The following is a 16,404-nucleotide window of genomic DNA, read 5'->3' on the forward strand; positions in this document are numbered from 1 at the left end:
AGGAAACAGGGAAAACAGCAAAGCTCTGGAAAACATGGCCAAGATGATCACTAGCTACTTCACAGACTGGCCATCTACCAGGAACCCAATTTGACATTTGGAAATGTTCTTTCTATGTAATATTTCACTCTCCATTGTACCACTGGAGAGTTACAAACTATTAAGAAATATTAGGCTTACTAATGAAACTTTATTAACATTTAGTGCCAATAAATTCAGTCAGAGTGCTGAGCCTGTGTATGCTGGATACTATGGTTTGAAATTACCGGTTACACTATTAGCCCGAACTCAACCAAAAACCAATGCTTTGTCCAATTGTTTGTCGCTGTGAATATCTGTGACTTACTGAAGCTGAGTGGGTCATAAAAGGAAGAATCACTTTAATGAATCTGACAAATGTCTTGGTGTGGGCAGGATAAAAATCTACCATTATACCGAAAGAGCTAAACAGACAGACAAACACAGAGTATGGAAAGGTGTCCCTAAGAGTCAGTTCAGTAAGAATGACAAAGGACTTTCTATTCTTGGATTTGTCTCTGGAAAGATCATACATGTGCGCAGGAACTCAGATTCCATCTGTTCCTTTAGAGCCCACAGGCTTTATTGTATTGACTTTGTGCTCTTATCTGATGGCAATAAATTCCCACCAGAGTGACACACCAGCTTAGCCGGTGACCCCTGCTGTTCAAGGCAGACAATGGAGCAAGTCTTTCTTCCCAGCGACACTCTGTGGCTTCTGGACCGCCCTCTATGAATGGCCTTGGGATTTTGCTGTTTCCATTCAGGATTTCCTAATGTGAGCAATTAGGAGATGCTTCATTTCAAGAGTCTCATCAGCAGTTGCAACACATCAGTGAGCAATAAACTACCGGGACCCCAGAAACAGACAGGGAAGTTAGGAAGAAACGGGCAGGAGAGAGAAAAGAGACAGTACCCAATATAGCTGCTTGTATGTAAGAGGTGATCAATAAATCTTTCTTTAATTAAGAGTGCAAAATCGACTAGGTGTACAGAATTGACACGAATTTCAAATTTTTGAACCCCAAAGACCAAGGAATTACTACTGGTCCAGAAAATCTGAGACCTTATGCTGCAAACAAATAGTTGCTGGGGGGGGAGGTGTGTGCACTAAACAGAAATGGAATTTCCTTCCCAGAGGTTCACGACACTGAACTGCCTCCAGGTGCTCTTGTTTGGTTGGTTGGGGGTTTTTTAATTTTGTTTTTGTTTGTTTGTTTGTTGAAGCAGAAGCAGCCCAGGGATGCAAGTAGGACACGCCATGTCCTAGCCCAAAATGTCGAGGCCGATTTTCTCATTGAGGAACAAGAGAAGAAACAGAAATTGCTCTTTCCTAAGGCACCAACACGGCCTCTGCGATGTGCCTCTAGCTGTTCCCGAGAGAAGCTTACTACAAAACAGCTTTCCGGTCCATCCCAAGCCAGTCATTGACTGAAACATTCATGCGGCTGAGGAAGAGAAAGAAAATCATCTGTTGCAGCAGTAGATTATCACTGTAGGTGTAACTGGTTTTTGTTTTGTTTTGGTTTTTTTTTTAATCATTTTGGAGCGACTGTTCTTAGTCATTCTACTGAGTTCCAAAAGTGTCCATCCCTTGCCTTCAGGCCCTTCTCAAAGACCAAGTTCGCTGTACCCGGCACAAAGCGGCCTCGGGAATTTAAGGGATTCTCGCTGGATTTGGACCCACAAACCAGAGAGCTCACACAGACACGCGCAGTTACAGCCCTCTCCGGGCAGGCTCCTTCTCGGCCAGGTGGCCCGCGGGTAGGGCCCGGGGATGGCTCCTGCTTCGCCCCCAGGGGAACCGTCGCCTCGCGCCCTGCGCCAGGGCTCCGGGAGCACTAAGCGAGGTCTAGGTCTCTGCCGCGCCTCCCCTCCCGCGCCCTTCCTCGGCCAGCTCGCCCCTCCGTGTGGGCCTCTGCAGGGGCGGGGACAGCGGGCACGGCCAGGGTCGGGCCTCCGTCGTGGCTCCCGCACCCCCCGAGTCAAAGCCTCCCTGGCTGGGCCCTTCGTTTGCTTTTCCAGCTCCGATCTGGGGCTCGCCGGCCCCTTGAGATCCTAAAGGAGATACGCGCAAGAGCTCGAGTCAGCAGTTGGTAAACTGTTCGCCCTCGGGCTTAACTCTCCTTTCCTTAAAACGCAAGGCAAAGGCTCTCCCGCCGCAGGTCCAGACCTCAGTATCAGAAACCCGCGTCTGAAGCCCTGAGGTCCGATGGCCCCGAAGGGAGCGCAGAGAGCACGGCCGGGAGCGCTAGCCCCTGCCCAGCGCGTTTGCGCCGGGAAGCTTCCCCTCCAGCGGCAGCCCGCGTCCTCGCTGTGGCGCCGGGGTGCGGAAGGCAAAGGCGAAAGAACGAAGCAACTCCCCCAGACCAAAAAAAAAGCCAGCCTCTTGCCCGACATGTAAAAATGTAACAGATGTCAGAGCCTCGACAGATTAAAGGAAGCTGACTTGCAGCCCTAGAGGGACCATCTGCTTTGGGAAATGGCGCCCCCAAATGGCTGCCGCGAATCCCACGGAAGGATGCTCCGGCTGGCGCGCAGCTCTGCCTGGCAAGGAGCACTGAAGGCCCGGGTCCACCGTTCTAGGACGAGAAGGTGACGTCACTCACCCGGCTGGCCTGGGCGTGGATGAAAAGCAAGCGGCGACGCTGTTGGAGACACCCGACAGATCAGGACGTGTCCCCGAAGCCAGCCCGGGCCGGAACTTCACCCAGCCAAGGCACGTGTAACACCAGCAGATGTACCACTCACTGTGTGACCCGATTCCAGTCACTAAACCCCTGTGAGCCTTAGTTTCCTCGTGACTACTTATTCGCAGAATGATAATCACACTCACCTGCCGGGTGGCAGTGAGGGTTTCAGGAGACAGGGGGGCTCTCGGTCAGTCTGTGAGGGCAGCCTCTTGGCGTCGGCGCGGGTCGTCCTTCCCGGTGCTTCCGCAGGGCGCTCCTGGCCTGCCCTATGTAACTGTCTTCATCCCGAGCCAGGAGCTCTCGTAGAGGTTTAAAGCCTCCCAGGAGGCCGTGCTTTTCAATACGGAGCATCGAAACTCAAGCTTCACAATCGATAGGAAGGGCAGGTCAGTGATGTGGACATTTGGGGACTAAGAAGTTTATTTCCAATTCGAGGCTGCCCCTTTACCGGTGCTGGATTTGCGGAATTAAGAATCCGGCACATTACACGTGTCGTTCTTCCCCTTTTGCTTGCACTCCCTCTCAGAAATAAGAGTCCGTCCGCCTTAACTCTACTTTTCGCGAGTGGTGGTGGGAGGCTCCATTTCCGCCACTCTCCGGGGATGCAGAGCAGACTCCAGGGTCCCCGGGCTTGGAGACCCTTCCCACAGGACAGAATCTCCGAGCATGAGAGTGAGGGTCCTGCCTGCCCGAAAACTCTGTAGCTATAGTATAGCACAGCCGAATTGCTCTGGTGAGATTGGCGGGAACTTTCTTTGGGCCTCAAGATTCTTCAGTGCCTCAACAACAGGAAACGAGCAGAGAAGCCGGGACAAATCTAGAGCACAGATAGTTGAGCTCTTCTTCAGGCCTGCAGCATCTGGGTGAGATGCTCTTCACTGTGTGTGTGGCAGGGGCGGGGGGCCAGGGAGAGGACCAACCCCATCACCAGGGACCCATGGGCAGCCCCCTTTAAGCAGGCTGCCCTACTGGCTGCTGCAGTCAGAGGAGTGGGCGCCCACTGCAATCTACTCTGGGTTTGGGTGAACGGCGTTTCCGTTCCTAAGACGGGCAAGTACTACATGGACCCCGGCGGGGAGACGGTCAGCACTGACTCTCTGTAAAAGCAAAAGCCTGTGGCGGGTTTTGATGAGTACCAAGGAACTGAGGAGACCCACAGGCCAGAGGGTCAACAGGGAGCGCGGAGGAGTCCGGGTTAAGGAAGGCGCCAATGCGGGGCTGCACCACGTGCGCGCGTCTCGGCGGTGGCACAGCGACCCGGGCTGGGGAGGCGCGCCGAGATCGTCACCAGCCCTGTCCCGCGGGCACGCGCTTGGCCGGGCGCGAACGAGCGGCGGAAGGGAAAAGGAGTGGAGCGAGACCCGCGGTGGAGAAGAGAGACGCAGCCTGCGCAGGGTGAGATCGAGGCCGGGGGACGCGGTGCGAGGAGGAGCCGCGGGGCCGGGAACTGGGCCGGCTAGAACGGGACAGGGGCGCGGCGAGATGGAGACTCCAGCGCGGCTCCCGGCGCCCCCTGGCGGCGAGCGGGGCCACGCGGGCTCGCGAAACAATGCCCCGGGCCGCGCGGGCCCGCGGGGCGCCCGGGCCCCCGGCCGACCGCTGGTGTGCGGCCTTGCACCGCCTCAACCAACCCTGACCCGCTTCGGGCTCCGTGAGCCCAGCGCTGCGGGATCTGGGAGGCCGAGGCGCCCCCAGGGGAGGGCGTTGGGGCTGGGGGCGGTGGAGGAGGGAGGGCGCTCATCCCACCCCCACACCTCCTCCCGGGCCCAAGTCCTAGCATCTATCAAAGCTCAGGGTCTGATTAGCTGTTTGATTCGATATGCTTCCGTTTCATTTGGGGTTTGTTTTCAAAATAGTTTGTCTTGGGGAGCGGGGCTTTAGAAAGGAAAAGGCCCAGGACCAATTCAGCAGAAGAGCGGCCTTTTGCTGCCGCCCTGGCCCTGCCCCGGCAGAGCGTTCGTGTCAAAGGAGACAAGATGGAAGCTGGAGTCTTAGGGACCCAGATTCTTGGAGTCCAGAAGATGCTCTCTGTCCAGATGGCGATTCTCCTGGTGTGTTTAAGGCCAGGAAAGGGTAGGAGATCACAGAGTGGGCTTTCACCACCCACACATTAACCCCCTCCTCTAAGCGGTGGGACCACAAAGCGAGCCGGGCGACTTGGACCTGGGGGGGCCGCCAAGGCCAATGCATCTTTCCGGAAGGAGGGAAATAGGGAAGCTGTGGACCGAGCCTGTGGATGGCTCTAAGTGGCCGGGAAGTAATAACAATGCGCCCATCTTACATATGAAAGAACCTAGGCGGGCTCTCTCTCCCTGGATTCTCTTTGGATCTGCACCACCACCCAGCTGGGGAGGCTGAGGGGGCGGAAGCGACCTGCCCCTAAGGGAGACTTGGGGCGATTAGAGGAAAGGAGCACCCCCCCCCCACACACACACACACACACACCTTCCCTCTGCTGGCACCCTTGTCCCGGTTTACAGCTGTGAACTTACTGTTTGCTGTCCTCGAGGGCACTAGAGCCCCAGCTCCCGGAGACAGAGGCTGGCCTGTTTGTTCACCTCCGCACACTCGGCCCCCAGCACTGTGCCCGTTGGCACGGGTAGGATGAAGGAACCATCTCTGCCAAGGCCACGACTAGCGCTCTTGGATCTCCAGGCAGGGCTCCTTCCTCTGCCCCGACTCCCCGTTCCTCACCCCTTCCCAGCCTGCGCACCCTTATGGCGCATTTTCTGCCAGTCCCTTGTGCCCAGCACTCTCTTTCCAAACTGCGCTGGGGGCCCATCCTGGCTCTCCTGAGCGCCCTGCTGCTGGGGCCCGTGTATCTTATGGCTCGTAATGCCTTCGAGCATGGAGTCAGCCCATTCATTGAAGGAGGGACGGCAGGTCTCTTCTGCAAAACCAGGAAATGGTGGGCAGTCGTGTGTGATTCTAACCAGACTCTGTAGTGGCGTTTCCACAACAGCAAAATCTAGACTTACCCCAACAAAATAACAACCCCAAGGTTTTATTTCCTTTTCCATGTAAACAATTTTGCTCATACGCCTCTATTTATTATTCTGGTTTTTAAAAGGGCAGGAAGGAGCACACCGTATGGATGGGCCAGGCTGGGAAACGTGGCTGGAGATTCGAGAGGAAACCAAGCTCGCCGAGGCAGCCTCGGGCGGGCAGGTCCCGGGCGCGAGCAGAGGGCACAAAGAGCCCGAGGGCTGCCGGCTCGCGGCTCCCGGGGATGCGGTTCCTCCACACAGCCCCCGGCCGGAGCGGAAACTTAAGGCTGGGGTCAAACTAACTCCGGCCCCGAGCTCGCGGGGGGCGGAGCAAGTTCCCGCCGGGACCGGTCGCGTCCCCAGCTTGTCCCCATCTCCCGCAGCCCGCGCCCCGCACGCTCACTGTTGGGGCACAGCTGCCAGGCTTGTCTATTTGTTTGTTTGTCGTTTAAAGTAATCCTAGGGCGCGCACTCAGCAGCATCTGAAGCGGGGGCGGGGGGAGGGGGCCGAAGCCTGAATTTCCTTCCAGGGAGCGCGTGAGGGGCATTCTCAACGGAAAGCCAGACCAAGAGTAGTGACCACCCCTCCTCGGATTACTCTCCATTGGCTCCTCCCTTGCTCCCCCTCCTCCAGATTTGCATAAAAAAGGCCAAGAAAACTCTGGCGGGGCCCCAGCAGCGGCTCACTCTGCTCCCCCGGGTCGGAGCCCCCAGGAGCTGCGCGCGTGCTTGCAGCGCGAAGCCGAGCGGAGAGCGCTTTGCCGCGCCGTCCTCCCCGCGCCCGGCGTCTCGGCGCTCCCGCCGCCCGCTTTCCAGGCCCACGAGCCCCGCCGAGCGGAGCGAGCGGGCTCGGGCCGAGCGCCGCCCGGCCGCCTCGCGCTTCCCCGGCTCCGCTCCCTCCGCCCCCCGGGGGTCGCGCGCCCACGATGCCGCGGGGCCCTGGCTCGCTGCTGCTGCTCGTCCTCGCCTCGCACTGCTGCTTGGGCTCGGCGCGCGGGCTCTTCTTCGGCCAGCCCGACTTCTCCTACAAGCGCAGCAATTGCAAGCCCATCCCGGCCAATCTGCAGCTGTGCCATGGCATAGAGTACCAGAACATGCGGCTGCCCAACCTGCTGGGCCACGAGACCATGAAGGAGGTGCTGGAGCAGGCGGGCGCCTGGATCCCGCTGGTCATGAAGCAGTGCCACCCGGACACCAAGAAGTTCCTGTGCTCGCTCTTTGCCCCCGTCTGCCTCGATGACCTGGACGAAACCATCCAGCCGTGCCACTCGCTCTGCGTGCAGGTGAAGGACCGCTGCGCTCCGGTCATGTCCGCCTTCGGCTTCCCGTGGCCTGACATGCTCGAGTGCGACCGTTTCCCCCAGGACAACGATCTCTGCATCCCTCTTGCTAGCAGCGACCACCTCTTGCCCGCCACCGAGGAAGGTAAGCCTTCCCCTTTATTCCCCACCCCTCTCCCAGCTCTGGTAAGGCTTTCCTGGAGGATCCCGCGGCCCTCGCCCCACATCCTGATGCATCCCCGCGGGTGGGGGGTGGGGGGTGCCAGTCTCGAGCGGGGCAGACGCTCTCCTTGCCCTCGTGTGTCATCGTGACAAATTTGAGACAACCGGCCCCCCCACACGCACACACACCCCTCCAAGTCTCTCATTCGCCTCCCGAGTTATACCAGTTGCTATTTCTTAGGGACAGTTTTTTAAAAAGAAAAGAAAACGAAGAAGTGAAAGTCGTTTTTCGCTTATAGATATACAATTATTTTTTTAAAAGCTAGCACGGGGGCCGGTATTCTGAGAGTGGTCCTGTGTGGAGCTGGTGGTGAGCACCCTGGCCAGAGGCTTCTCTCTCAGTCTCATGCGGCACGTTCTTCCCACTGGGCAGAATTCTAGGCACAGGAACATTCCCATGCAGGCAGGACAGCCGAAATGCACAAATAGCCTTTTAAGGTACTTTTTGTTCATTGCCGATTTAGGTTTTGGAAATAAAAGCAGGACTGACTCGGAGCGTGTTGAAATCTGAGCACTGGCTGCAACTGCTCAGGTGTCTAAGGAAGAGGGCGCAAAGGGAATCTCCAGGAATTATTTTTCTATCACTAATCAGCTTATATCTTAGGAGTGGTTTTAATTAACTGGAGAAAATCATGCAAAAGAGAGTTTCCTAAGTTTTTAGAAAACTGAGGGGGAGTTCCTGTGCAAAAACCATCAAAGCAATGAAAACCTCATGGGCTCTTGATACTCTTCCTACAAGGAAAACATCCAATGAGTCTGAGCTGATTTAGGTCCCCCAGGGATGGAAAGGGGGCTTCCTAATCCTTTTCAGGTCTCCAGCAGCATCTCCCTTTCAATCTCTAATTGTTTTCCTACAGCCATCATTAGTTAAAGAAAATGCAAAGTTGCTTAGCAATCTTTCCTGGCAGGCACCCTGGGTTTGCAATCATCTTATTGGTTAGATTTCTAATTTATTGCAAATGTTTGGCATATTTCAAACATTTGTCCAACATATACCACAGACCAACCAATACAGGTTAGTAACATTTTATATACATTCCTAGAGCTCCTAATTGGAAATGTTTCATTTGGGTTGGGTGAGGGGAGGTTTGGGCAGTTTTATGTGTGTTGCTTTTGTTTCTCTTTCTTTCCACTATCAGCACCGTTTTATACTAGATTTCTCCAAAAATCATTTCCCCCTTCAAAATAAAAGTTTATGTTCTTGAAAATCTGCTCTGTTCTTTTTCTAATTTGATAAATAACTTCAATCATGAGTCACATAAAGTTTTCTTCTGTGAAAATTCAGTTTCATATTAAAGAAAATCTAAATTCGCCTAAATTTTCAAGACAGCATTAGAACATTTATAAATGGGCGAAAAGGAGTTTTCTTTTTTCTTTTCCGAAGAAGTCAGACCCTTTCAGAAGAGCCTGTAGTAGGCTCTCTGATGCTTGTGCTTGTGCACATTCCTAGGTTTGGTCAGACTCCAGAGACAGTTTGCTTCAACTTTGATTAGCTTCAGGAAAAGCTTTGGGTTTTTTTGGTTGGTTGGTTGGGTTTTTTCTTTCTGTTTTTGAGAGTTTGAAATGAGCAAAGAGGGACAAGAAGAACCTGCACCAGGGATAATGAAATAAATGCTGCTTAACTCAAGCACAAACTTGGCAGAAAGCACGAGGTGATAGAGAACCCCTTAGAGCAGGCTGTTGTAGTTGGTGAGGTGTTTGCAAGGAGGAAAGAGCCCATTTGTGGCCCTCATCCCATATGTGATGCTGCCACTCCCTGTCCAGACTTGAGAATATCTTGAAATGACTCCCCTGAGACACAGAGCCCTTCTGAAGAGCCCAGCAGAAACCGGGCTGCACTGGCGTCCTGCAGCTGAGAAGGACAATCTTTCGGCCAGTTTCTGGCTACTAGTTTTCCGCAATCCCTTGAGGGTCTTCTAGCGCTTTCTCCTCAAAGGGGCTTTATCCTTATACACTGATGTTGTCCCAGGGTGGGAGGAGGAGCTAAAAAGTGGCAGCCTGTTCCAGTTAACTGTAGCTACACCTGCACACTCTACCCACAATGCCCTTCTCTCTGGGATTCATCATTTATTTTAAACACAGCATATGGGCATTTTTGCCTGTCAAAAAATGGGAGGCACAGGAGACTTTCTTAGAAATGAGCAATGCTCCTTTTCTAAAGGAGGCAGAAGCTGGGGTCTTAGAGAACAATGGCCAACTCGTGTCTGGATAAGCCTTGTGAGTTGTTTACAGACACCACCTGCTGTTCCCGTTTAAGCAAACTTACTAATTTTTTCACATTTCTAGCTCCAAAGGTATGTGAAGCCTGCAAAAATAAAAATGAGGATGACAACGACATAATGGAAACTCTTTGTAAAAATGATTTTGGTAAGTAGTTCACCACCACCACCAAGAGATTTCACATTCAAAAGTTTTATTTGCCAGTAAAACTTAAAGGTACAAATCATTAAGATGTTACGCAAAAAGGTTGAGTAAAATACCATCCCAGCTCATCTTTGCTAAATCATCTAACTTGCTCTATCCTTGTTTCCTCCCTGTGTAACTATCTTGTATTAAATCATATCTTTTTAGGTGAGATTCATTGTTCTGTTCAGCAATAATCAAATAATGAGAATTATTCAAAGTATGAATTTTCAATGGCACATTTTTCATTTCACTTTGGCTTTTTCTTGCCAACAAACATAATCTTGGGCCATGTTCTCTTTCAGTCACTTGACTTGTGCACCAGAGATGAAAACATATTAGCCCCAGCAAAACAGATTCATGGCATTAAGCTGGCCCAAAATAAAAATTTGCTCCAGCACCAAATAGAAATATTTTTACTTTATTCATAACCCATAATGCTTTGTTCTTCTGTGTTCCACCACTAGTGAATATATCCAACGTAGTGGTTAACAATTTGGGAGTGAGAAGTTCCTTAAATTTAAAAAGAAGGAAAAATAAAGCTTAGGAATTTGCTTTAGCAAGATACATGAAAGGTGCCAGGATGACGTGGTGCTTGGGGACAACAAAGAGTGCATGTGTTAAGTGACCCAAGTTTCATGGAGTATAAGTCATTACCCTTAAGAGAATATTATAAGAGGAAAGAGGCTTGAGACTGTCCACACAGAGCTCCCTCGGCACCTTATCTGCCGTCCTCAGGCCTCCCAGGTGAGGGATAAGCCCAGCCAGACACAGGATTCAGAGTTGGGAGTGGCAAAAAATGTCACGCACACTCCTGAGACATTCTTGTTTTCATCCCATTCCAAGAGCAGGCACCTTTTGGTGTGTTTGAGAGGTTGGTACCCTTTAAAATTTATTCAGGCAGAAGGTTGAACTCACTGGTAAACAGATATGACCCCTGTTCATACAATGTTTGAAAATGAAAATCTAACTTCACCTAAATTTTAACAGTTAGGTTACACAGATCTAATAGATCTGTATTAACATTTCTACATCCTCAACACAGTCCTGGAGACTGAGAGAAATCACTGTGGCTCCCACCCACTCTTGAGGAAGGCCCTTCCACTCTCTCCTTACAACTTACCATCCCAGCAACCTCAGACCTGGTCAGGCTGAAACTCTGGAAACAAGCCCATCGATGCTCCTTACAACCCACGTCTCTTTCAGGGAGTGTCCTGGGTCTAATCTTAGCTGCTCCCAGAACAACCACAGCCAGAGCTTTAGGAAAAGCTTCACGCTGCCGAGGAAGGCCGAAAGAAAGGAAGCACCTCTAAGTCTAACCAAGCCTTCCCCTCAGCAAGAGCCACAAAACGGATGACAAGGTTTCATGTATCTATATTCAAATATATAAGACTGTCAAAGTCATAGAGGGCGAGGCATGTTGGCAGCAGCAATCACAAATCTCCAGAGCCTTACCAGAACACAGTTCTTAGCTTCCATGCTACAAGATTTGATTAAGGGCAAAATAGAAAAATATAATTTTAATAAAATTTATACAAAAATGTATATAAAATATCATTTTCTTCTGGCAGCTTATGTCCTTGGCACTAGCTTTAATACAGATCTCTCTCCTGCTTGCTAGGAAAAAGTTGGCTAAATCACGGGCTCCGAAACAGTTGAAATTAGGGCACGCACCCATACACACACACACACACACACACACACACATATTACTACTTGCTTTGTGGCTTGCCTTACAGAAGATCCCCTTCCTAAGGATGCTCTATCATGATCTGGGCCAAAAAAATCAGTGTCTGTGAGTATGTGTCCCCAGTGTTCTCTCCTTAGAGGAGAAAGCCTTTCAAAACAACATGGAAGTCATTACCTTTAAGGTATCACAAGCTATGTTTCCTATTTCCCCACATTCATTTTGTCACAAAAGGAGTAATGAACCTGAATTGTGAGAAGTGCATCATGCACTCCTGGGTTATAAGCAGTATTCCATATTGCCTCTGTACTTGGTGGGAGAAATGGAGAGGCAGAAGGAATGTGGGTATAAATCTGATTTATTTAACTTGAATCATCCACGAAAGCATCACACTCTTTCTCCACTGCACTCCTGAAGAATAGGGAAAATGCAGAACACCTCCTTATTTCAGTGGTGAATATTGGTGAAGAAAGAATGGCCCAGAACTGCCTGCCTGTGTATACAACCTATTGTTGGACTAGACAGTATCATCACCTCTGCCTCCTACCAAACCCTGCATCCCCATTCGCATCTTCCAGGGCAGGAAAAGTTATTTTGGGGCTTTGGTTCCCTATATTTGGTCCCAGCTGAAAATCCAGGGAGGAAATGAAATGCCTGATGTCTTCCCCTGGCAAGCTTTTGCAAAGTTGGTTATTTTATAGCTAGAGCAAGGTGAGTAATAAATCATCCCCCTGGTTAAAAGGGATCATTTTTCTGATGTTTGGAGCTCAAGAATGTTTAACTTGACCAGGTGAAGTCTCACACATGCTTTATCTGTGCTGTAGACAAGGCTCCCAGGTAACATATAACCACTTCTCCCACCACTTATCTTCCCCACCCCCATGCCTTACACAGAGGCCACAGGAACATGTGACATTTCCACATGACTTATTCCATGATTTAAGTCTCATAAACCCTGAGAACTCAGTACTACGGTTCAGATGCCTTTCAAACAAAATCATGGTTGGCCAAGTCACAGAGTCCTTGATTTACCTAGTTGAGCTTTGGTCATTTCCTGGTTGACTGGAAAAGCCATGCTTGGTCAAATTCTCTTTCTGAGACAGAAGGAAAGAAAGAGAGAATCAGAGAGAGAGAGAGAGAAAGAGAGAAATCCCCAAAGCAGTTATACACACAAAAAACCCTCTTCTCTATCACTAATTTAAACAATGTATTAAAGTCCATCAAAGTCAGGAAGTCACACTTGCACATCATCCATACGGAACAATGGTCAATGTCACCAGCACTCTTAGGACACATTACAGTTGGGTGTGTTAATGCTCCAACCAGGACAGAAAACTTGATGTTGCTTATAAGAGACCACAGTGGTGTTATAGGAGGAGGTTTGGGGACTGGAATTCTGAGAACAACTCAGCCAGGACACAACCTAACTGGGTGACCTCATGTAAGTCACTAAACTTCTCTGGATTTCAGATGCTTCATGTACCAACAAGAAATTTCAACTGGATGATCCCTTCTAACCTTAAAATTCTATCCTTTCTCTGCTTTCATGGAGTCTTGAAATTTAATTCCAGCATGTATGTTTGTATGGCTTTCTTTCCCAAAGCATACTGTTCAGGACTATAAAATGTGTCTTTTATAGTAAACCACTTACTTTTGGTCTTAGCATTCTAATGAGTCTACATATCCATTTTGGAAACAGTACATATATAATCTGTAAACGCCTTGGCCTTAGACAGGCAAATGATAGCATATGAGGATGAGGTCTGCAGAAAAACACTTTTACAGCTAAACATGTTGTGCTCTTAAAAAGACTCTTGGATATTTTTCTCCTAGTTACTTTCCCAAATCAAATGCAGCTGTTAGATCAATTCCCCCTCCCTGTAGTCTGTTCTTTAGAAAACAATGATTCTGTGATATAATTTCCTTACAGGTTTGTCCAAAAACCTCTCCGACGTAATAAATTGAGTTTAAAGTTTACAACCACAGAAGGATCATGTTTCGCCTAAGAGTCAGGCATCTCTTTTCATGCTGAAGTTTCCAATAGGGGAAGTCATTTGTTGAGGAGAGCACAAACCACATGCAACCTATGTACAAACACAAGAACACAAGGGCGAGGAAGAAAAGTTAATTGAGTCCCGCAAAAAGAGTTTTGAAAGGATGGCTGATCTGAAACAAAGTGCCTGGCAAATCCTTCAAGGCTTTAGAAATGGAGCTACCTGCTGCCCTCAGCTCCCAACCCCCGCCTGCAGCCCCTGACAGTCTCATTAGCTCTAGGAAGCTCTTCGTCCCTCCCCCAGGCCAACTCACACACATATGCTGTGGAACGGGGTGAGGAAAGCTCCCAATCTATACTCTATCCCCTCAGTATAACTGGTGTGATTCTTTCCCCCCACCTCTTGTCTTCCTAGCACTGAAAATAAAAGTGAAGGAGATAACCTATATCAACAGAGATACCAAAATCATCCTGGAGACCAAGAGCAAGACCATTTACAAGCTGAACGGTGTGTCCGAAAGGGACCTGAAGAAATCAGTGCTGTGGCTCAAAGACAGCTTGCAGTGCACCTGCGAGGAGATGAATGACATCAACGCACCCTATCTGGTCATGGGACAGAAAGTGGGTGGGGAGCTGGTGATCACCTCGGTGAAGCGGTGGCAGAAGGGGCAGCGAGAGTTCAAGCGCATCTCCCGAAGCATCCGCAAGCTGCAGTGCTAGTTCTGGCACGCAGGTTGCCCCGACAGGCCAGCTCCAGGGCTCGGCTGACCATTTCCGCTCCAGGACCTCTGCTCTCTCTCCCAAGCACAGTCCCCCAGCCTGGAGCAGCTCCCCCTGCCTTTTGCACGTTTGCACCCCCAGCATTTCCTGAGTTATAAGGCCCTAGGAGGCCTCAGGAATGGATAGCTGTTTTCACGTAAAGGAAAAACCCACCCAAATCTTGTAGAAATGTTCAAACTAATAAAATCATGAATATTTTTATGAAGTTTTTAAATAGCTCACTTTAAAACTAGTTTTGAATAGGTGCAACGGTGACTTGGGTCTGATTTTTTTTTTTTTCTGTTTGGTTTGGGTCAACTGATTTTCACTTTTCATTGAGGTTGCCATAACGTGCAAATAGCATCATTTTTCTGTGTGGCCCAAACTTTGGAGTCACAAACCTGGTTGAGATAAAGCTGGCTGTTATCTCAACATCTCTCTCATCTCCAGCCTGAGACTCAGCACCTAAGTCTTATAACAACTCACTTGTCATTTTACACCCTTTGGGAACTTACAACTGTAGCATTTATTGCATTTCCAGGTAGAGTACTTCCATTTATAAAAAGCACATTAACCATCATAGCATGATTTCTTCGAATAAAGGGCAAAGCAGAGAAATTTTATAATTGACCTGAGTACTTTAAGCTTCGTTTAAAACATTTTTTACTTAATTTTGCAAATTAAACCATTGTAGCTTACCTGTAATATACATCGTAGTTGACCTTAAAAAGTTGTAAAAATATTGCTTTAACCAACACTGTAAATATTTCAGATAAACATTCTATTCTTGTATATAAACGTTTCATCCTGTTTTACCTGTTCCTTGTCTCCTGTCTTCTCTTCTTAGTGGAAGGAATTGGGAAGGGAGCTGTACAAGAGTCATCACCTCCTTTCTCCTGAGGCCCAGCCCTCCCACAGTTGGCAGTGTCCGTTTCTTAAGTGACTCAGAAAGTGTCTCCCCCCTACACCACCTGGCTCCTGCCTTGTGCCTCACATCTCATACAGATTTTACTACTGCAGACACTACACAGAGGCAGAGATTTGCAGGCTGTGCAAAGAATCTTTCTGCTTTTGTCCCTTCTCATAGTTCAACAGCAGCTAATGTGGCAACATGACTCTAAACCTAAGGTTCATGAACTTTACAGTTGTGCTTTTCATTTCCAGAGATTTTCATAATGAAAAGGAAAAATCACTGCAAAAATGTTAGTTCCTTCCCCATTTAAACTCTAACCCTCAGATAAAGAGAGCCATGATTTGAATAGTGTCCATTGGAAGGCAGGGGTTAGGGAACAGAGGGCGAAAAAACAGCATTAAGGTGAGAAGGAGACATCCATCCATAAAATGTCCATCCAAATGTTTCATTATTTTATTTAGGAGCCTCCAGAGAAATTTTCTTAAACACATGAGGAAACGAAGTCTCAGAGGGGTTAGGCAGCGTAGCTCATGAGAGGCAGAGCCAGAGCTGAAACTCAGGCCTTTCAAATGATGAATTCTGTCTTCTACTCAACCTAGGAGTGGATTATAGAAACATGGTGGCACTCTCTATTCAACAAATATTTATTGGGCATCTGCTGTGTGCCTGGCCCTGTTCCAGGTGCTGGGCATACATACATACATTAGTCTTTGTTCCTATGGGGCTTAGGTGAAGTAGTGAAAGAAAATAAATAACCACAATTACAATTATATATTTATAATTGATAAGTTATATGAAGTGTATGTACAGGTAATATGTGAGAGCAATAGAACATCCCCAGCAAATCTGACATTTTTAGTGATGTTCATGTGAAGCCTTTATCTGATGGCATTTTCTTGATTTTAGTTTAAAAGTTTCCCTAACATACATCCATGAACTCTCTGCAGCACTTCGGGTCTTCTGGCACCAAAAGTCAATATCGCCTATGACCTGGGCCGCATGACTTTGGCAGTCCCTTTCATTTTCTCTAGGATGCCATTTGACTCTGCTTCTCATCTGATTCCACAAACTCAGGACACAACCCTCTTCCTACAAGGTCACCATGGGCTAGAGCAGAAGGGGGACACTCGTGGATCAAGACCAACACTCATTTTAAACATTTGGAATGGGAGACTAGGGACCCTGCAAAAGGCAAAAAAAAGAGAAAGAGAAGATAAAAGACAAAAGAAAGGAAACAATAAACCAAAGATTTAGGAATTAGAAGGGGGAAACGTGTACAATGCATCAAAACTAATGGAAAGAACCAATTTGTAAGAGACTGACCTGTCTGAGTGCCTCTCCAATCAATCCAAAAGCCACGTGCCCATATAAGAGAAGCAAAATCTTCAGCTCTGGATAGTAAGTTAATGCCAGACACGACCTCCTTCAGTCAGGTTTTGAGGAGTTAGC

The 16,404-nt window shown here is 49.1% G+C and overlaps 1 protein-coding gene across 3 annotated transcripts; it reads left to right on the forward strand.

Moving 5' to 3' along the window:
- The first annotated feature begins 3,960 nt into the window (after positions 1 to 3,960).
- On the forward strand, positions 3,961 to 14,863 carry SFRP2 (secreted frizzled related protein 2). Of its 3 annotated transcripts, none has more exons than XM_070257663.1 (4): positions 3,961 to 4,106; positions 6,333 to 7,123; positions 9,487 to 9,567; positions 13,699 to 14,863. In XM_070257663.1, the coding sequence occupies exons 2-4, from the start codon at positions 6,625 to 6,627 to the stop codon at positions 14,001 to 14,003; spliced, it is 885 nt and encodes a 294-aa protein (XP_070113764.1). In that variant the 5' UTR covers positions 3,961 to 4,106; positions 6,333 to 6,624; the 3' UTR covers positions 14,004 to 14,863. The 3 variants fall into 3 exon arrangements, with proteins under 3 accessions (XP_070113764.1, XP_070113758.1, XP_023492182.1); XM_070257657.1 differs by having other exon boundaries at positions 4,031 to 4,106; positions 6,229 to 7,123; XM_023636414.2 differs by lacking the exon at positions 3,961 to 4,106 and having other exon boundaries at positions 4,290 to 7,123.
- The last annotated feature ends 1,541 nt before the right edge of the window (positions 14,864 to 16,404 follow it).

This window comes from Equus caballus, chromosome 2 (genome assembly GCF_041296265.1).
Source record: "Equus caballus isolate H_3958 breed thoroughbred chromosome 2, TB-T2T, whole genome shotgun sequence".
In the NCBI taxonomy this organism is placed as follows: Eukaryota; Metazoa; Chordata; class Mammalia; order Perissodactyla; family Equidae; genus Equus; species Equus caballus.